The sequence below is a fragment of the Anopheles merus genome, chromosome 2L (assembly GCF_017562075.2).
Source record: "Anopheles merus strain MAF chromosome 2L, AmerM5.1, whole genome shotgun sequence".
Lineage (NCBI taxonomy): Eukaryota > Metazoa > Arthropoda > Insecta > Diptera > Culicidae > Anopheles > Anopheles merus.
This window is the reverse complement of record NC_054083.1, coordinates 27,997,048-28,017,975: the sequence shown is the minus strand read 5'-3', so window position 1 is coordinate 28,017,975 and position 20,928 is coordinate 27,997,048. Positions and strand designations below refer to the sequence as shown.

Genomic DNA, 20,928 nt, shown 5'->3' with positions numbered 1-20,928 from the left:
TGGTTATTGTTTTTTTCCTTCTCGTTTTTTTTTTTGTCTGCTTGATGAATTGCGCGTTATCTACAGCCGTCGTTCGAATCCAGATTTGATCTACGCTCCGGTAGTCGTGTGGAGGTATGAATATATTTACCGTTGGAGCTATTTACCGGATCGATTGATTGCATGCTTCGTACGGGGTTTATATTGTTTGTTAGTGCAGTTAGTTGTACTTGCGAAAAAAATTATAATAATCAATCAAAGGACGATCATCAATGCACTACCACACACAACATATCATGTGAAGCCAATCAATGCTTAAAATTGTCAAATATTCAAATGAGGGCTGATGTTTTTGAACAAATTTTGCTTTTCATTTTTTATTGTTTTTATTCAACAATGCACAATTGCTCCAATCCCCCCCCCGCCCCTCTCTCCATCCTTACCACACAATAGGGATTGCAGGTAAGGATTTAACCACCATGTTGTACCGTCTTCTTACCAATTAACGGAGACTCCTCTCCGGAAGAGAGAAAGGCATGTCTCCACTGCCTCTCGCTCCATGCTGTGAGCGATGAAGGTCCGCCTCGGCTTAGCTGGCGCACGCATCGCTCGCTCGCGTTGCCTAGCTTGCTCCTTCTCTCGCCCTTTTTTGGAGACGCATCATCGTTGCGGATGGTGCTGCGCGGTCATGTCGCTGTCCGAAAGATGGCATTCTAGCCCGTCGCTGCACTCGCCATTGACGCAGCATGCGTAAGTGACGTTTATGCGGCATGCACTGTCGATAGCACTGCGGCTGCGCTCGGAGATTGGCTATGGCTACCGGCCCTCCGGGAGCCTCAAATGCCGGTGGGGCAGCCGGAGCCACGCGCCAAGCTGCTCCACGTGTCCCCGCATTTTATGGCTTGGCTGGTTTCGGCTGTCCCTCGTTGTCGTGCTACTCGAACACAACACAACAACATACCCGTTCTAGGTTCTAGCCCCGTAAGTCAACCAGTCCAGTAACAAGTAAAGTCAACTCGCACGAATTAACAATATGCTCGTCTTCGGTTCGATTCTCGTAAGGACCGTCTCTCGTAGTAAGGGCTAGCTATCCGAATTTTTTTCTCCAAAGTGTGGCTGGAAGGAAGAACATCGACCTACAAAAATGCATATTGCTTCCTTCCTGTATGTCCTTCCCGTTCCTGTATGCTCCCTTCAGCTCACTTCGCTCTCGTCCCCCATCGTTTAGAACTTATCGTCGCTCCGGAACAATGCGCGCTGCTGCACGCAAGCCACGTCTTCATCTTCTCATCTCACCTCTTCGATTATCACCCTTCCCGCTCCTCCTTCCGCTCTTGTCCCGCTTGCCCCCTTTTTTCTTACTCCCTTCGCCCTTCTTTCCTTTCTATTCGTATTGCTGTTCAATAAAGCTAGTATGGTTTAGGATGTAAATGTAAACTAAATGTAAAATGTTAACTGTGTTTGCCACTAGAATGCCTCATACAACTTCTCGCTCGACGCATCCGAATGGTCATCTTTTGCCATTAATAAAACTAAGTGTTAGAAAATGTAAATATTCATTCATTTATTTATTTATTTATTTATTTATTTATTTATTTATTTACATATTTATTTGTTTATTAATTTTTATTTAATAAGTCATCTGATAAATAAGATATTCTTACCATTTCATTAACATGAAAAGCGTGTTTTAAGAATACTCTAATTGGAAATAAAAATACAAACTTCACTGACTATGTAAAAAATAGGGAGAAACAAGCTTTAAGGATTAAGGCAACGAGAAGCAAAATAAATCAATAAATAATATTGATATGAACATTATAATTGATTAATAAACATTTCATTAGAATACAGACATCAATGTTTTCCCACAACATCTTATTCCCTGTCCTTATTTCTCTTATTATGATTTGTTCTTATTATTTTGAGTATCTTATCAAATTTGCACTAATTTTATCAATAACCATCCGAAAAACACATTTCTATGCGTAATCGAGATCAAATCAATTGCTTGTTGATAACACAGTATAAGCTCCTCGCACGTGGCTTATCAACAAAAACGGCAACATACCGCTCTCGGTACAAATGCCACCCGAATCGCCCATGTGAAACTGTAAACTTTTTCCCCCATAACGTTTCATCTGATGTAGGGTGGGTTTTCCTTTGCCTTGTTGTCCCTTTTGTCGAACAAAACAACGTCTGCATGTGTCTGTATCCCTTTCCACCCAGACTGGTCTTTCCCAGCTACGAGCACCCATCCCGAGCTTGACGAAATACCAATTAAACTCTACACATTAACGGTATCGTACGGGGTGATCCTCCTACCGGGACCCCATAAATCAGACACCAGTCAAACAGCGCCATCGAGGGACAGACACCCTCACACACGGTGTGAGACCGCGCTACCGAAACCGAGCACGAAATCAGGCGAATCTCCGGATCTCAAGCGTTCCACTTGAACCGAAGGACGTAGAAGCTTCCGGACAATGGGGGTTTCCTCCATCCACCCAGGACATCCTTTTCCTTTTTTTATCAGGCATTTTCCTTTTTTCGAGTCACTTTTTTGTGTTCCCGTCTCTCTTCGCACACAATCAAACGCAGCAGCAGCAGCCGAGTTCGATTTCCCGTCTCGGTGACCCATCATTAATTACTGTCCCCGTCAATTCACCTTCCAACCCCCTGCTCGCACCATGCTTTTGCTACACACACCCGCACAACCCGGCAAAAGAGCAGTCACACCAGACGGGCCAACTCAGTGGCATTGGCAATTAATGATTTTATGAGCCCAAAACAAAGCCAAAGCCTTTGCCAACACGGTGCGTGCGCGTGTGTGTGTGTATATTTGCTATCGAAGCAGGCTCATAAAATCCCATATCACACCAGCACCCCTACCATCCTCAGGTTGCTGGCCAGCCCTGGGAAGCTTTCATCTAACGGGCGATTATCTTCATCCGGTAGGCCTCGCCGCCCGCCTTAACTGGACCCGGGAGCGAGCGAAAGGCATCAATTGAACGGTTTGTGGCGTGCCGTAAACAACAAGTGTCGATTGTCAGCCACCCCGACAGTCCTCTCGATTCTCTCTCTCTATACCTCCCTCTCGTCATAGAAGTGTTCGCATTTCCATTGTGTGCCGGTGAAACTAAAAGTTAATTAGTGTAGTTTCCGAAGATTGTTGCTCCTTTCCTTGGGACGCGAACAAGGAACCCGTTCATGCGTGTACGTGCGTGCGTGTATGTGTGTGTGTGCGTCAGTTATCGAATCCTTTGCTTCCTCGCTTTATGAGCCGACTCTTGTGTGACTTTTGTGTGTAATTAATACGAGCACTTCACCAGCCTCTGGCAGAGGCTTTGGTTACGGTTGGAGGAAGAAAGTTCCCTTTCCAACACAAAAGACGTTTACACGTTTGGGTCTGCGAAGACCCACACCATTATTCGTTCATTATCCTTCCGAGAAAAAAGAGGTTGCGAGAAACAGGATTTCCCTCCAGAAAAGTGCATCCAAGACGTGGTCGTGTGGTTTCTGTGTGTGTGAGAGAGAGCCGACAAAGCTGAAGCAATGTTGCGGCACAGCCAACGAGCACGCAAACGCAACCAAGTGGCCGGCCTGCCGGGCATTGCGGGCATCCTGTTGATCGTCGTAGGATTAGTGGGAAAACTTTGCACCGCAAATGCGGCCACCACCGTCCACTACCAGCAACATGCTGCACCACCAGCCAAATCAACGGTCACGCCCGCCCAACAGTACTTTGATGCCGTTGCACCGGAAGGTAAGGGTGATCCGTACCGCACACCCAATGCTCAAACGTCTTTCCCCAGCAGTTGAAAGCGCTAAGCCGTGGCGTGGCGTTGCAACCAACATTCAACTGCTTTTATTAGTTTTAATTGCGCCTCACTCCGTCAAACCGGTGGCTCGATGAATGTTTGGAATTAGTTTTCCCAACACACATTGGCCACGCATGGCTGCGGGCGAATGCAATTATTGTCCATTCCCGGACAATCCAATGGGCCCGTGTGATGATGGTGGCGATTCAAAATGACCCATTACTATTGTCTGACTAAGGACTGGCCGTTGCATTTGCTGTGTTACTAGTAGAAAGGCAACGCACAATAGAAGGATTACTGGCCATCCTGCCGGCTTCATTTCACCTCTGTTTGTGTCGTCCGCTTTGGTTTATCTTTAATTTATCAATCGAGCTCGTTATCACCCATAATTGGTTCACGTGCGTGTGTGGATGATTGGTCGGGGCATGATGTATTGATGGAGCTAAATTTGATCGATTAAACCACGTTCGATTGGGGTGGCAGTTTTCTCATGATTCATGCGAAAGTGGGCCAGAACGGGGTGGGGTTTTCAGGCATATTTAAACATTTTCTATTGTAATGCTTTAGCTTGTTTGCGAATGGGTGTCTGAATTATGCGCAGTAATGATAATTTAATTATTTGAGCTACATTGCTTAGGGCTTAATTTGTAGTTAGTTGTGTATGAGAAATGCTAACAAGTGTTTAAAAAAAGTATGATTTCATTTAATTGGTATTCTAAAGTTACTTCTTATGCTTTAGATTGAGCGTCGTAAATCAAGAGATAGTTTTTCTAATCAATCACTGAAGAACAAAACATAGTTTGCATACCTTCAGGCGCTTAAAAATAAGAGGAACTTCGAATGTCCGTCACGATTAACCTTAACACGAGACTCTCTTCATTAATTATCCATCAAGATAAAATGTCCGGCACCTGAGCAGGTAGTTCACTCTGTATGATCTACTGAAACAAGCTTTTCCGAAATAGCTGTTAACTAATTGTACAAAAGTTTGCAAAACCCACCGTCTTCGAAGAGTGCCGGTGCAGCTGCCAAAAGCCCCCCTTGGCGCGATAAAGGCACAGTACTTAGACAAAGATTGATTAGAGCTATAGCATAGCTATTTGCAGAATGTGCCTTTGGCGGTGATTTTCACGCCACCCCACCCGGATAAAGCATCAATCATGATCCGATGCTTGATTCGATGACTAAACCATATTTCTTCTCTACTCCCGATTCCAATCCTGGCAGATCGAGAAAACTTCATCAAATACCACCTGGACAGGGCACTGGAGGAGCGTTTGCCCCGGCACACGAGCAGCATACCGAAGGACTTTGAGTTCGTTGCCTTCCAGGTGAGACACTCAGCTTCAATCATTCAACCTTTTTTCTGCCCTTCAAGAGCTGCAAGCGTTTAATTGGGATGATGGAAATCGGACGGCACTGTTACGCAGCCCTGCTTGCCTTTCGCCAATGACGGTAGCCTCAGCTCACCGGGTCGCTCATTTGCGCTTGTCATAATATTGTTTTATCCCACCACCAACCACCGAAAGTCTTCATGGAAATCAAACGGAAAAGGTCAACCATTCAAAGTCTGAACCCTACTCGACCGAATGCAGCTTGCCTCTTTTTTCACTTCTGTTGCGCGCCTGCTCGATTTCAACTTCTTTGCCACTCATTTTGTTTCGTTTTCATCTGATCTCATCTGAATAGTGTCTGTCGTCTGGGAAGCTTTTGAGTCGATGAATGGTTACGGCAAGAGGGTTTGAAATCTTCAATTAGAAATCGGACCTTTTCGAACAGGAGAACTGCATTTTGCCACTCAATTACGGCCCGACAAAGGTCGGGTTTGTAATGTGCTAACGGGTGTGACAACGAGATTGGTCATTGCAGATGGTAGAACGGATGCGAAAATAGAGCGTTGACAGATGAAAGGGATCCATCGTTTAATTATCAGTTAATCAATTTCTTGACGAGGAAACTCTTCCTCTATAATGTATCGGCTAATCAATCAATATACGAATTTCATAACACGAGTTATCAGAGAATGTCAAAAAGGATGAATGTTCCGTTCCAAGGAGAGAAGCACTGATCATTTATCATTATTGCTTTGAAACAAACCTTTATTACATTGGTCCATATAAGCTTGAATAAAGGTGGATATCTACCTTTCACATTTACTGTTTTTTTACGATGCATTTTAGTAAGCTGCTATTTTAACTCTACCTTGAAGATACAAAACTATGAAATAGATACAAAAATGTACCGGATAATCAATCAATAACATGATGCACCCTTACTGACACATAGCTTCAAAGAACCTGCAAACTGAAAAACGCCACCGCCAGCTTCCTTTCATTAACACTTGCATTACCACACCCCATCGGTGTCAATGACGAATGGAACTCTCCAAACTGGACAAAACTAATCCAAAAGGTACGAAGTTCAGTCGCCACAAGAAGGGCAAAGTTTTTCATAAACTCTACCACACATTTCGCGCTCCCCATGCGCTTCGTCTGCCACTCGAGTAGTCGTCTTCCCTCCATTTCCTGTCACTACTGCGTCTGCTGCTTTGTTCTTTTCGATTGACATCTCGTCCAGCGGGTGGCATGGTGCTCGGTTCACCACCCCCTCCTAACCCCGGCAGCAACTTTTGCACGAAAACTTTGAGTAGTTTCACCGGAATCAATTTGCACAGTTCATTAAAGCTGTCCCGAGTCTGGCCAGTTCGCAAGATTGGTCGCATTGCCGCTTGCCCTTGCTGAAACTTACTCCTAGGTTTGAGTAGCCCGATAAAGCAGCATTACTGCTTCCTTTATCAGGTCACAAGGGTTTGGCCAAAAGTGGACTATAAAAGCCATGCCCTCGCGTCTTGTGCTACTTTCTGGTACGACAAACCCCCGGAGCTCTGCTCGGCTGTCTCGAGCAATTCACCATCTCTAGTGAGTTTGCGTGCGTGTGTGTGTGTTTATAGTGAAGATCGAGTATGAAATTTTCCGCACAGCAGCTTAATCCGTCCAAAATGGCATCAAGCCGTCCCGGTGCAAACGATCCACCCTCGCTGGCGCAGCGAGTCGTTGCTGTGTATGGTTTCGTGACAGCATTCGCAGCGGTAGAGCTTTCACGTGCGTCCCCGCTGCAATGATTCGGCTGACCTGCCACGGCTGGTTACCTTCACCGTGGCGACCACCGTGGGGCTGGCGGCAAAGATGAAAATTTAAATATAAATTAATTTTCCTCAATCCATAAGCGCCGAACGGTGCCGTCTTGGGCTGTGCAGTGCAGCGCGCCGATGCTTCGGTCGCCGGATGCGGACAGCCTTTCCGGAGTGTGTCGTTCCAGCACAAGGCTCGTAAAACGTTACGTTCTACGCGGTGCAAAGCTATGTGTGTGTGTGAGAGAGAAATTTTATAACCACACTTAAAAGCGTCTTAGAAGGCGGCGAATGCAGCGAAATTGCCAACCCTTGGCGCCGGTTATGCCAATAATAGACGCTGGGGAGGTTATGCTGCTCAGGGGCTGCTTTGCATGGTTGGGAAAGCTGCAAGGTTGCGAGCGGTTTGGAATGATCGTTTAATAAATTTTCCCATCTTGTGGTAAGGAACACTCGTGATGAAGAAGCAGACAAATAATTATAAAATTTGCACAATCACCTTATTTTTTCCCACGGCTTAGGTTTATTTTTAGATTTGTAGACTATTATCTTTACAATCTAGATATTGGGCCGAGTTTAAGCATTTTAAGATCATAGGTTGAAATTTCAGCCTGTCAGTTGTTTGCATTGTATAGCAGTTTTCGATCAGCTATCAATGTGGATATAGCTTACAGGAGGGATTATCGTAAGGCATATGTATATGCATGTAGAAGGCTGATTTTTACTGCTTCTGCTTCTGAATGAAGATTTAAAGAATGTTTTGTGTATTCTTAAAGCTATCAGAAAGCCTGTTTGAGCAAAATATTTCATCTGTCCTGTCCAAAACGGACGTAAACATTTGGTTATAAAAAACACATACTATGAGACCACCTGCTCTACATATACTTTGATTCTAGATTCTTCCACCTTGGGATAAATGTAAACACCACCTTGTTTTGACATTTTTTCGGGCAGGTACTCGAATCTAATTCTAGCTTTGAGGCTAGAATAATCTAGACTGAAAATCGTAGGCTAGTTTTGGTTGTGGTTTTGTATGGAGTGTTGATATGATTTCAGCCTTCAACTGTCAAACTCCATATAAAAAAACTGACTAGAATCGTGAAGGGCCCCATTATTGTACCCATTTTTTCGGTTCAAGGTAATGTGGTTTACTAAACTAATGGCGAAATTCACTTTTACACAGCTATTTGCTATAATCTTCAAAATCTTTAAAATGAAAAGGAAACTTATCATATAATTGTATGTTAGGCAAGAATTAATGCTCAGTTTACTTCACACTATCTTTCAATCGTCCAAACGCGAATTCATCTATCAGGATTGATCCTGGGCTCGATCGATTTTGCCTGTTAATGAAAACGATAGTGGCGCCTTTAACAACTATCTGATAAACAGTTAATCAATGTTCAACGTTTCATAATTATAATCTTTCGTGAATGTAATTTATTTTTCCTGAACAAAAGGATACAATCAATAGTAATATAATGTTATCACAAAGGACAAGTCTTTTAGTGCAAATTAAACTTCATTAAAACGATCAATACGTTACAATACAAATTCAATATAGCTATATATTCGACATAGTAAACTACTGTGAATAGATTTTCCCGTTACATAAATTGCACTCTAAATGGATGCAAGTTTGGCTCATTGAGACCGATTTCTCAGAAAACTCTTTGAACCATTTCCAACCATTTAAACTCATATTAATCAATAGTACGTGAGCAGACTAACGCTCTCGTTCGACGAAAATCTGTTACATCCGGTAATCAAAAGGCACCGAACGAAACGAAAATATATCACCCAACATCAACAGGTTATCCTTTCATTTCGCATTTCGGAATACTCCTGCCGGAATCCCTTTACTGCACACACGTGCGATTCCGTAACTATTTCTACTAGAACGTTTTACCTACACAGACCCCCCTCGAATGATGATTATTCAACCATCGTCCCTTGCTTCAGTGCCGGCAGGCCAATCGATGAAACGTCCTGTGCACACACAGTGAATCGATAATGATTTCCTGCCAGCTCGATAACGGACCAATGGCTACCAGCAGAATGATTCTTGTTCGCTCAAATCCACCCCACTCGCCCCAACCAAATCGAACCCATTGCTGGGAGAGAAAAAACTCACACCCGCACAGCACATTCATCTCAAATAACTGCATCCGTTTGCATTTCCGTTTGCTTCGATTTTGACTTCGAGCGTATGATGTCGCTATTTGCATTCCGGTTGATAGTTGCCCGCTCATCAACAGACGGCAAACATCGTGACCGAGGAGGAGTGGAATGTTGATTAATACATAGATTTTTCACTTTCTCATACCTTTATGTGAGTGTGTGTGTGTTTGTGTGTTTGAGTGAAATAATTTATCACCCAAACCCGGCGCAAGAAAGCAATCAGCTTTTCGACCTTCGTTTTTCTTTTGCTTCCCGTTTCCCACCAGACAGATCAATTTCATCCGCTAAAGTTCTGCTGTCGGTGCAGAAACGAACGATTTTGCTTCTTCACTTTTTGCATCGCTTCGGACGCTTGGGTGGCTTGTAAACGTATGTCATCTCTTCCACAGCCCAGCGTAGGTGAAAATTATCTGAAGCTGGTGGAAGAACCGAACAGCACGAAGCTATTATCACCCGCTGCTGCCGTTGTCGTCACCGGCCCATCGTTCATTAGATATTCGATCGTTTGCTACCGGTCCGGATGCATCGACACGAGTGACATCGGTAACATATGCTGCCCTTTCTGAGTGGACACTCACACCCTCGTCGGCTGGGTGGCCGGACATGATGCCAAAAATAACATTCCAGCAAGCTAACCTACCTACATCGATTCTCATAAATGCATATGGCAAAAGATTCCCCGCTTTGCATCATACATACTGCTTCATGCTTCCGGTGGTAGCTGCATTGCCGCTGTAAATCCCAGGAATTTCTCTAAACAGAGCCTTTGTGCACCTTTTCCCCACCCTGTACGCTGCTGCAGGACGCGGCCGAGCCGGAACATTTTTCCCTCAACCTGTTGGACCACTTTATGATCGCTTACGGTCTGTCGGAGCTGGATGTGTACGCGTTTGTGGCGCTGAATGTGATCTGCTTCCCTTCCGGCTGGTGCTTCGACCCGGACGATGTCGGTAACATTTGCTGTCCCTTCTAAAGCTTCGGCAGCCTGGGCGTGTAAATAGGACCTTGCAAGTGGAGCAGCGTAATGTCAACATAGACACACACACATGTATATGTGTAAAACACACATACACACAAACTTGGCCCTTTGAGTAAAGCAGTCCAAAAAGGGCAGTAACATGGGCGAGATACAGCAAACCACATGTTGACAAAATTAACATCAATAAAACCAGAGCAAATTGCTAAATCAATTAAGCCACCCCGACCAGGAACCAGGGGGAAGGAGTCCCCCGTTTTGGGGGCACTTTATTTTACATCACAGTGTGTCTGTGTGTTTTTGTGGTTTTTTGGTTCTGTGTTTTGTTTTTTTCAGCCCTTCAGTGACACAAACTTCCGCCAGCATACACGTGCATCGCGTAGCGCTGAGTTGACGCTAGCCGTTAAACTTTTAATCGGAACCGCTTGTCTGCGTTGGCCCAACGCACCAACGCAACCACATCCCTTCACTGTTGACGATCCACAGTTTCGATGACACTGTAAATCATTCACAGCCACCGATGAGTGTAATCAATCACCCAAACTATACCAGAAAACCATTGTCCGGCGGGAAAATTACAGCTGATGGATCCGTGTTTTTGCTGCGCTCCGTATCCTGCAAAACGAAAGGGGCGGCGTAAACACCGGCCAGGTGCTGCGTACGGGTGGCAAATTAAATGTAGCTAATCGTGTTGGTTTCCATTAGCAGATAATGGGATTTGTTGTGATTAAATCATAATTAAAAAGTAAATTTAAATACAGTATAGAAGTCACGTGTTGTTTGTTTTGTTTCTAGTTCAACGGAATCAAAGGTAAATGGGGTTGTTTAATCATATAAGGATGACTGCATTAGCTGATTATGTGATCGTGAATGTTTAATTAAACTATAATATATATCGAACGCTGCAGCTGTGCCCCAGGAGTATTTGGCTCTGATTTATGCCTGCTACATCATTGATACTTTTTTTATACGAGTTTTCCTTACAATGCCATGAGCAATCTTACAGTGACAAACAAATTTTAATTTGTACTTGAATTTTTGTTATTTGAATTTCTGCGCTTATGATTGATAAAATGCTATAAATAAACCACTCAGAAATATCATTCCTTGTGGACTCCTAAGTGTAAAACACAACAGCACAAACAAAATTTAGCAGTTTTTTCAAAGCAAAATCGACGGGATTTAAAATGAAAGCAAATTAATGTAAAAAAAGCAGTCCCTAATATCCAAATAAATGTCCAAATAAAGCTTTCGTTTGTTCTCTTTCCGTTGTATTGGCATATATAATTGCAAAAAGAAGTGCCTCATTATTAACCCAAATTGCTGGAAACCGATTGGTATCAATGCGAACTCTATAAGCAAATTTTAACGTCATTTTCTGACGGAATTAGTAAAAACTTTTCCACAAACTTTTTTTTATGAGATGACCAGTGTGAACAACGAATGTGCTTCTGACTCTATGTGTCACTCTACACATGTTGGTTGAAAAATTCATAGTAGATTGTATTGATCAATTACTACTCACTTGGCATATGAAAATGTCAGTTTTGCCTCTCTGACGTGTGGTGGTTAGTGCCCCCTTAAGGGGGGAAAAGGCTCCCCCTCCCAAATGCTACGACCGCTTATCAACCGCATCGATTGTTTGTTTGTTAATGGCTCGCACGATTTACCAACGGGTGGCACAGCTTCCACAACCACCACCACCACCAACCGGCACACAAAGCATCGTGCGGGAGAAATTGAGATCAGTAAGAACGCACACACTATTATGCTCGCGTGCTACACATTAGTACAGTCGGTGCCTATGGAAGGCAAACCTGCCCCCAAACCAGCATCAAACCCACAAAGGGCGGCTTGAACAGCATCGGATTGTGTTTTTCACACACACACACGCACGCACTGTATGTGTGTGTGTGCGATTTATAAGCAAGTACCGCACCAGCCGGTACCGTCCAGCGTCAGTTCATTCGGTGGCAGTTCATTCGTGGCAGCCGTCCCGAGTACGGCCGCGTGCTGCAAAACACACAAAACCTCGTCACAGGAAACGGTTGACTTTCCAACCTTTCGACCGAACGGTTGGAGCCATTCCAATCCCCGCCCAGCGCTCCCGTACGGCGCTTGATTAAGAGATCAAAAAGATCACAGCGAGCGGCGTGCGGCGGCGGACACACTTTTTTCTAGCCTCTAGCGTGACGACGACGACGATGGCGCGCCTCGCAAAGCAACCATCGGCATTCCGCTGCAGAACGATCGTTTTTCAACCGAAATTGACATGTTCGAGCAGGTACGTGTGTGTGTGTGTGTATGTGTGTGTGTGTGTGTGTGTGTGTGTGTGTGTGTGTGTGTGTGTGTGTGTGTGTAAGTGAGTGTGATTTTCCCCATGTGTGTGTTTGTGTGTGTGTGTGTATTTCCTCGTCACAACGAAACAGGACGTCAAACCATTAGCGCGGCAAAGAAAAGGTGCCACGAACCGCGAGAACAAACCGTTCACATCCGGCTTCCTAGCCTGCCAGTGGCCTTGCCCGGTGCAAGCTTTGTGCAAATTTCAAACCCTCGATTGATTGACGGCATTTCGTGGTGATTTTGCACGCTGACAGATTTCAAACGTGCATATCTGGGCCGCTGTACACGGTGGCTGCTTCCGATTGCTACAAATTTGCAGCCAGCCCGTGGACGGGCACTGCACCAACATAACGATTTGGCTGGCTGCTTTTTCGCTATCAAAAGGCAGGCGTTTTTTTTTGTGTTTGGTGTGAAATGCAGCACAGTGCATTATGGAGCTTTTTTTTGGGAGGTGTTGATGATTGCATCCTCCTGCCCGTACAATCAACGGTTGCTGCTGTACAAACAAATTACACACTCGAATTGGTACATTCGGAGACGCTGCCGGATGAAGGGGATGGAAGAAATATAAAACGCAAACTGTGCTGCAGCTATGTGTGATGATAGTGAATTTGGGCCTCAAGAGTGAAAAAAGAGGCACATGAATGTGAAAAATCTAGCTCTACACGGGGAAAACATTTATCGAATGTTTGAAGCGGTTATTTTATGCTTTTTTGATGAAACGTGAATTTGATGCGTATTTCGCTTGTCTATTTGGATGATTGATTTGCCTGTAGATAACTTATTAGTATTTTAGGGCCAATAGTACAGTCGTCTACTCGAACGACTCAATATCATGCCCGTTATAAGTTCAAGCCTTGAATGGACCGTCCCCTCCGTAGCAAGGATTGACTATTTTTTCATGGCTTATGGCTCGTTTTTCTTACTAACTAAAACTTATTAGGAACTACAGTAATTGTTAAATCTTGTCCCTAAGTGAACTAATGTTTGACTCCGATACTTTGATTGTTGCCTCGTTGTCATCGTTTGTTGTCCCTAAGGTGCATTCTAGTGCTGCTATTGGCCTGTATTTGTATGCATTTTTTTACTTTAAAAGAATTCACCAAATTCAACCTACCTATAAAAAAATATATCGATTTTAGGTTTCAAAAAATTCTTTCGAGTTCACTTAATTAAAAGCCTGTTTCATTTATAATTCTATCAACATTTATTGTTTAGTTTTTGTTTTAACTAAAATATAATATAACTAATGCCTTTTTTATTGTCTATCAAAACTAACACAAAAGTTATTATAAATCTGCTGAAAAATCGTGAAATAATCACGATTTCTGCTCAAGTGCAAAAGTTTGAATACTCAAAGGACAAAAATAGATGAATATGAACCAAAATTTAGAAGTAACGACTGTAAATTACTCGTTAGAAAGTTGCATCTTTTGACAGTTTTAGATGTGTAATAGAAAAAAGAGAATCAATTCGTTTTTTAAAAGGAAGGTTAAATCTTGTCTGCTTTTTGCATGTCATGAATGATGGGAATTTAAGCAATTTGAACTTTAGATACATTTCATTTTTGCACGTAACTAGAAATGTGCTTTCCTTACATCTTTTTTAAACTTTTATTTAAATGTTCATCATCATTGGAATGTCCTCCCTTCTTCGTCTATAAACCATCCCCTCTCGTATCATTAGCTTGCTATTGTTGTGCTGCTGGCTGGCGCTACTCCCTTCCCCGGAGGCACACACCATGATCGAGCGACCTTCGCGTCCATCACCGGAGGATTATCGGTACCAGCGCGCACTGCTAGCCTCCGAGGAAGCCGCCCTTGCCTTCGGTGCCGACATGACACTCGACGGTAACGAGATCCTCGTGAACAATCACTTGATGGACCTGAAGCGCGAAGAGCTCGAGAAGGGCTACACCAATCCGTTCAACTTTTCACCCGCACGCCACTTCTTCGAGGTGCTGGACCAGATTAACGCATCGCCACTGTTTCGGTTCGTGCGCGAGCTACCGAAGGGAGCGGTGCTGCATGCGCACGATACCGCCCTGGCCAGTACGGAAGTGATCGTGAAAGCCACCTATCAACCGCACCTGTGGCAGCGTGGCCGTTTCGAGCACGGCCGGCAGCCCGAATTTCTTTTCTCCCGCACGAAACCCACAGCGTCCCAGCGAGGCAATAACCATGACGATGATGATGACTGGGAGCTGGTGCAAACCGTCCGAGAAAGGATGGGCCCGGCCAGGTACGATGAGCACGTCCGGCAGCTATTCTCACTGTACACGCCGGACCCACAGACCGCGTACCGCAGCATCAACGATGTGTGGGATCGGTTTAGTCAGATCTTTCTGGCGTTCAATCCCATCGTTACGTACCGGCCCGTGTGGGAGTTTTACTTCCGGGAGGCGCTGCGGGAGTTCCACGAGGACAATGTGCTGTATCTGGAGTTCCGCGGACTGCTACCTACGGTAAGGGCTCGCTGTAAGCTTGAGACAAGTCTCGGGAAGTCTATTTGACTGTCAACACCAATGATTGATGGGTTTTTGTGTCTCCATGTGGTGTGGTCTGCGTCCGAAGAGGACCTGGGGCTAGCCAGGTGGTTCGGTAGCATTGTGACATAACGTCACGCACCGTGAGGTGTCTTAAAGCGGGACAAAGTGTCTTATTGTTGTAACAGCAGCATTAGGTAACATGCTTATCAGGTTGTTACTGGCACTTTGGAGAGATTTTTGGACCGTTTCACCGCCCAAGGAAGGTCATTTAATGGGGTTTGAAATATTTCAATACGTAACAGAGATCAAGCTTGGAGCCGCTGATGAGCCGATGAAATAAAAAACACACAATAATCGTTATTACTATTCTCAAACATCCATTTTTCAATGCTCCAGTAACCATTTTTTCGGTGCAATTGCAAACGTTGGTATTAAAACGGTGCAGCAGAGTAAAAGCATTCTTCCCCCCCCCCCCCCCCCCCCAAAAGCACTCGTCCATCGTTCTGAAGGGCCATCGGCGATTGCTAAAAATAAAGCCCCCAACTTCATTTCGCCAATATTTGCAGCTGTACGACCTGGACGGCAAGACTTACGGGCCGGAGGAGGTGGTACAAATCTATCGCACAATCACGGAGGAGTTCAAAGCCACCCATCCACGGTTTGCCGGTACGAAGTTCATCTACGCGCCGTTGCGACTGGTCGACAACCAGACGATGGATCAATACCTGAGCCTTGCCGAACGGCTGCACCGCCTGCACGGTGACTACGTGGTAGCGTTCGACCTTGTCGGCCAGGAGGACCTGGGCCGCCAGCTGCTGGATTTTGTGCCCCAACTGCTCGAGCTGCCCGCGTCCATCAACTTTGTGTTCCATGCGGGCGAAACCAACTGGAACGGCATGCCATCGGATGGCAATTTGGTACGTATATATATATATGGGTGCTGTCGGAGGAGCAGCTCCCGGTAAAGTACTGAAACTGTATTTTTGTTTTATTTCATTTCCCCAGTTCGATGCCATCATGCTCGGCACGAAACGTATCGGGCATGGCTACTCGCTGCTCAAGCATCCGCTGCTGCTGGAAAAGGTACGGCAGCGCAACATTTGCGTCGAAATCAATCCCGTCTCGAATCAGGTGCTCCGGCTGGTAGCCGACCATCGGAATCACCCGGCCAGCGCACTGTTTGCGTCCGACTTTCCGCTGGTCGTATCGTCGGACGATCCGTCCTTCTGGCGCGCCGCACCACTGAGCCACGACTTTTACATGGCGTTTCTCGGCATGACGAAGGTCGGGCAGGATTTGCGCGTGTTTAAAAAGCTGGCCCTCAACTCCATACGCTACAGCTTAATGAGCGATCGGGAGAAGGAGGTGGCGCTCGGGAAATTCCAACTGGCCTGGGATGGTTTCATCGATCGGAAGGCGGAGCAGCTGAGGGCGAGCAGTAGGAATGAGGTGTAACTTTGAACAGGGGAAATATAGCACGGTTCTGCTACAAAAGTTGCACAATTTTCGTTTACATCAGTCGATGAACTGGGCAAGAAAGCGGTTAGTACTGGATCATAGTAAAATCATTATTATGATCATAAATTTCATCATCCTTCATCATTCTTGGAACCACACATACCAACGAATAATTTGTTAAAATGGTCAGAGAACATGTTTGTAAAGATCATTGGACAACTGGTACAACTTGCACTTGCATCTAGTACAACTAATGAGCTATTAGGTCCTAATACAATCGAAATTGAAATACCTCTAAATTTTGATAGAAGCGCATGTGTGGTGTTCCCAACGTAATCGAGCAGTAATCGAGATCATTGGTAATCATGATAACAGCTAACTGCTTGGATGTAAATTGTAAGTTCTATAGCCTCTACATTTGATGCTTTACTTGTTTTCGCGGAGTTTTAGTTGTCGAGGTAGTCTTGAAGCTATAGTTCCGTATGAAGTACCAAACACACGACTACTCGAATCATTCCTATGGTATTTGAACGTTTAAATGTCGAACATGGACACCAGTATCTCGCTCACCCGATCTCGCTTTATCGGTATCTCGATTCCCGTATAGATCGTGCTCTCCAGACGGTACTGGGTGACTGAATATCCTGCAGTAGGTAATCAACAAATCACCCATAATAATTTACCCATTGATGGTAAAGGTCCGATATCGGTGGTTGCACAAAAAGAGAAGAATAGCTTATTTGTATTATGTTTTTCATTCACCATAAATTAGGTTTGAGCAAGTAGCTCATGGTGTTGAGCAGGCTTGAGATATCCTGTATTAATCTTTATTATTGCAGGAATGCATAATGAACCGGAAACTAAATTATCCTGTCAAAGTTTGTTAAATCAATCTTACCACTTTTATTCCGTCATTCATTACATTTGCCTTACTGATATCTTCCACTGGCTATAACATACGACCACCTCCGATAACAACAAACCCCTGAATCAAACAGCCTCGCTCACTGTTTCTTATCGACTTTGGCCTTATCTATCCCAAAACCGCACACATGGCAGATTGTCACTACTTGGCAAAAACGTGAAAAAACAACGATACTGTTATTTTTAATTCAACGTCCGCTCTGCCATATCTCGGAATTAAATGTTCGCAATGGAAGAAGAGAAATGGACAACGCGTGCATCAAAGCAGACGGTAAACGAGCAACAGACGACCGTTTTGTTTGGCAACAATAATAAAATAAACAACCCTAACGCACCCCGTTCCACTTCTGAACACTCTCACTCTCCGATGCTGACATGGCCGCGTGCTGTGGATGAGAATTTCACCTCCACAACCCCACCAGGAGGAGCAACAGTGGCTGTGTGAGTGTGTGTTTGTGTACTAGGTTGAGGGGCTGTGAGCACGATGATAATCTAAACCCCCCAGTGCTAGCATTCACACCAGTATGCCATCGATCCACCCCACAATCAGCCAACGCCACCATCTTGCCACCCCCAAACGATGCACAACGATGACGTCCAACAACCACCACAGACTGAGTGTGCTATTTGGTTGATGGTGTTAGTGATGGTGTTAATGCCGACAACCCCCTTACCGAACCTCAATCACACGCTACCCTCACAGTGGGGCAAAACACGCGGCGTGTCGGGTGACGATCGTGCTCATATTATCTTATTTTTTGCTCGCTCTTTTCTGTTTTTTTTTTTCGCTTGAACATGCTCGCATTGAGAACCTTCATTCTGCGTAGGTTCCGCGATTGTGTCTCCCCATACGCTCAGTACTATCGCAAACGCGTTGCGTGAAGCTTTGTTTCTCTGCCTTTGCCCAGTGCCCACAGATCGATCTAGCGAATGGCTCGTCCAGCGTACGATGAGTTCTGCCGGCAGCGGGAGGAGTTTTTCGCCCGGGAACAGGGCCGCGGCCTTGGTGCCAATCTCGTGCTCAGCCCGGCCGAACAGCGCCTCAACCAGTACGTGATGCACCTGAAGCAGCAGGAACTGGCCAAAGGAGTGGAGAACCCGTACGAGCTCGTATCGGCGCGACACTTCTTCGAGATGCTGGATCGCATCAACGAGTCACCACTGTTCCGGTTGATTCAGAAGATGCCGAAGGGTGGCGTTCTGCATGCCCACGATACGGCCATCGGTAGTACGGAGCTGATCGTGCGTGCGACACGCCACGCTCATCTGTGGCAGAGCGGTAGCATTCCCCAGGCGGCTGCGGATCCGATGCCGGTGTACACGTTCTCGCGCAACAAACCCACGGCGGAGGGTGAGTGGCGTCTGGTAGCGGACATACGCAGCGCGATGGGTGACGCAGCGTACGAGGCGGCCATTCGCAAGATGTTCACGCTGTACACGACCGATCCGCTGAATGAGCATCGCGACATTAACGATGTGTGGCGCAAATTTATGGCACTGTTCATCTGCTTCGAACCAATGGTTACGTACCGGCCGGTCTGGGAGGAGTACTACTATGGGTGTTTGGAGGAGCTGTTGGCGGACAATGTCACGTACCTGGAGTTCCGTGGATTACTCCCACCGGTGAGTAGCTTTCGTCTTCAAACCATTCACATAAAATTCGCTCATTCCTAATCGCTTCCATGTTTTAGGTATACGATCTAGACGGTCGTAAGTACACCCCGGAAGAGATCGTCCAAATGTACGTCGATCAGTCGGAAAAGTTCCTGCGCGCCAATCCCAAGTTTGCGGGCGTTAAGTTCATCTACGCACCGTTGAAGTTCTGCGACGACAGCACATTTGACGGGTACCTTACGCTGGTGCAAACGCTTAAGGCACGCTTCCCGACCTTCATCGCCGGGTTCGATCTCGTCGGTCAGGAAGACCTTGGCCGACCGCATACGGACTTTAACGAGCGATTGCTTCGTCTCCCGGCTGGAATCAATTTCTTCTTCCATGCCGGCGAAACCAACTGGACTGGACGGCGGGACGAGAACTTGGTGAGTGTGTGTGTGTGTGTGGCTGCATGATAAGATAGGTAATAATAGTATCCCGAGTACTCTATTCATCAGCGCGCGCGCTGGTGGAGCTGCTGGACAGGAAGAATTGAGCGATTGACGCTAAGCTATCAGATAGCGAGTAAAGGGTAAAGTTGTGATAACTTCTTGTTGGTAGGTTTTTTGATAAGAGTTGAAGATAACACGGGATGGTTGTTTAAGCTGCTGGACAGCCTGTTGCCATATGATTTTTACATTCATTCACGTCAGGCATTATGCTTGCTGGATGGGCTATATTCAAACTTGTGGTTGGGGCTTTGGGTCGCCATTGAAGATAAGAATCAATTGATGAAGGTTTACGATGTAATAAGAGAATGTTTATTTCCTACTTTATTTTTGAAGTATCAAAAAGCCCTTGATCTCAAGTCATTGAGATAAGACCGCGAGGTCACGATCACGACAGAAATATGTTATAAACCTAGCATAATCAGCTATTAACTATGTCTCATCACTCACCATAGATCGACGCCATTCTGCTGGGAACGAAGCGCATCGGACACGGCTTCGCCGCCATCAAGCATCCGGTCGTGCTGGAGGAGATCAAGAAGCGCAACATCTGCATTGAGCTGAACCCGATCTCGAACCAGGTGCTGAAGCTGGTGCAAGACTTCCGCAACCATCCCGGCGGTTTCTACTTCTCTGACAACTACCCGGTGGTGGTTTCGAGCGACGATCCCTCCTTCTGGTGCGCGTCACCCTTGAGTCACGATTTTTTCGTCGCGTTCATGGGACTCGCATCTGCACGGGCCGACCTACGGTTGCTCAAGCAGCTCGCTCTCAACTCGATCGAGTACAGTTCGATGGAGGGCGAAGAGAAGACGATCGCCACCCAGAAGTGGACTGCCGCGTGGAACGAGTACGTGGAGGAGATGCTTAAAACCATTCCGGCTGAATTCTAAAACGGTTAAGAGGCTCTAAGCTAGGAGTGTTCATTTCCAATGGAAACAGTATTTCTTGTGTGTTGTTCCTTAAACCTTTGAGAAAAGTGTAAATTGATTTGTGTGTTACAACACATGTAAAACTCCGTCGCAAACGACTGATGCCTTATGAAGATCACGAATAAAAGATCACAAAACGAAGGAGTTTATTATGTTTCTTCCAAATCCCACGTTCAATCATCGATAACACAATTGAACATTCCACGTTCTCTCGCTTACCTTCTGTAACGAACCTGCAAAGAGCGTGACTGCGGACAAGACAAGAAAACATCAGCAATAAATGTTGCCACCTCAAGCGATACTATTTGCCAAATTCACTCACCACTTGCAGCCCATAAAACCCCACACTCTTAAGGTTCTTCCTGCCCACCCATCACGCCATCATTTATGCACTTTCTTCTTCTGCTCCACCCAAACTCCAGCAAAGTGTTCGACGACGCGCTCCTGCCTGACCGTCCATGAAATCAGCTCGTCCTCGACGTGACACAAACTACTCGAACCTGCCAGCCTTCGAGGCCTGCCGGTCAAGCGTATGTTGATCATAAAATCCTATGTTTAGCACCCGAGAGGCACATTCCTGCTGGACTGGACAAC

General features: G+C 45.6%; 3 protein-coding genes across 4 annotated transcripts; all 3 read left to right on the top strand.

Moving 5' to 3' along the window:
• The first annotated feature begins 2,969 nt into the window (after positions 1 to 2,969).
• On the top strand, positions 2,970 to 10,766 carry LOC121594187. Its single transcript, XM_041917218.1, has 3 exons — positions 2,970 to 3,745; positions 5,028 to 5,131; positions 9,914 to 10,766. The coding sequence occupies exons 1-3, from the start codon at positions 3,535 to 3,537 to the stop codon at positions 10,082 to 10,084; spliced, it is 486 nt and encodes a 161-aa protein (XP_041773152.1). The 5' UTR covers positions 2,970 to 3,534; the 3' UTR covers positions 10,085 to 10,766.
• A 1,259-nt stretch (positions 10,767 to 12,025) lies between these two features.
• On the top strand, positions 12,026 to 18,286 carry LOC121592891 (adenosine deaminase 2-A-like). Of its 2 annotated transcripts, XR_006004705.1 has the most exons (5): positions 12,026 to 12,371; positions 14,117 to 14,894; positions 15,485 to 15,835; positions 15,924 to 16,460; positions 18,128 to 18,286. XR_006004705.1 is itself a non-coding variant. In XM_041914763.1 (4 exons), exons 1-4 carry the CDS (start codon positions 12,292 to 12,294, stop codon positions 16,371 to 16,373), a joined length of 1,659 nt encoding a protein of 552 aa, XP_041770697.1. In that variant the 5' UTR covers positions 12,026 to 12,291; the 3' UTR covers positions 16,374 to 17,268. The 2 variants fall into 2 exon arrangements, 1 of the variants encoding a protein (XP_041770697.1); XM_041914763.1 differs by lacking the exon at positions 18,128 to 18,286 and having other exon boundaries at positions 15,924 to 17,268.
• On the top strand, positions 18,231 to 20,475 carry LOC121592893 (adenosine deaminase 2-like). Its single transcript, XM_041914764.1, has 3 exons — positions 18,231 to 18,923; positions 18,992 to 19,339; positions 19,858 to 20,475. Exons 1-3 carry the CDS (start codon positions 18,231 to 18,233, stop codon positions 20,293 to 20,295), a joined length of 1,479 nt encoding a protein of 492 aa, XP_041770698.1. The 3' UTR covers positions 20,296 to 20,475.
• Positions 20,476 to 20,928: the final 453 nt, after the last annotated feature.

What these genes read in the sequence shown, in the direction of transcription:
- LOC121594187 (XM_041917218.1), top strand. Translation starts at nt 3,535, where the DNA reads ATGTTGCGGCACAGCCAACGAGCACGCAAACGCAACCAAGTGGCCGGC. An exon ending in TGATGCCGTTGCACCGGAAG is followed by an intron (nt 3,746 to 5,027) that starts GTAAGGGTGATC and finishes CAATCCTGGCAG; the next exon opens with ATCGAGAAAACTTCATCAAA. An exon ending in TTGAGTTCGTTGCCTTCCAG is followed by an intron (nt 5,132 to 9,913) that starts GTGAGACACTCA and finishes ACGCTGCTGCAG; the next exon opens with GACGCGGCCGAGCCGGAACA.
- LOC121592891 (XM_041914763.1), top strand. Translation starts at nt 12,292, where the DNA reads ATGGCGCGCCTCGCAAAGCAACCATCGGCATTCCGCTGCAGAACGATC. An exon ending in AAATTGACATGTTCGAGCAG is followed by an intron (nt 12,372 to 14,116) that starts GTACGTGTGTGT and finishes TCGTATCATTAG; the next exon opens with CTTGCTATTGTTGTGCTGCT. An exon ending in TGCCATCGGATGGCAATTTG is followed by an intron (nt 15,836 to 15,923) that starts GTACGTATATAT and finishes TCATTTCCCCAG; the next exon opens with TTCGATGCCATCATGCTCGG.
- LOC121592893 (XM_041914764.1), top strand. Translation starts at nt 18,231, where the DNA reads ATGGCTCGTCCAGCGTACGATGAGTTCTGCCGGCAGCGGGAGGAGTTT. An exon ending in TCCGTGGATTACTCCCACCG is followed by an intron (nt 18,924 to 18,991) that starts GTGAGTAGCTTT and finishes TCCATGTTTTAG; the next exon opens with GTATACGATCTAGACGGTCG. An exon ending in GACGGCGGGACGAGAACTTG is followed by an intron (nt 19,340 to 19,857) that starts GTGAGTGTGTGT and finishes CACTCACCATAG; the next exon opens with ATCGACGCCATTCTGCTGGG.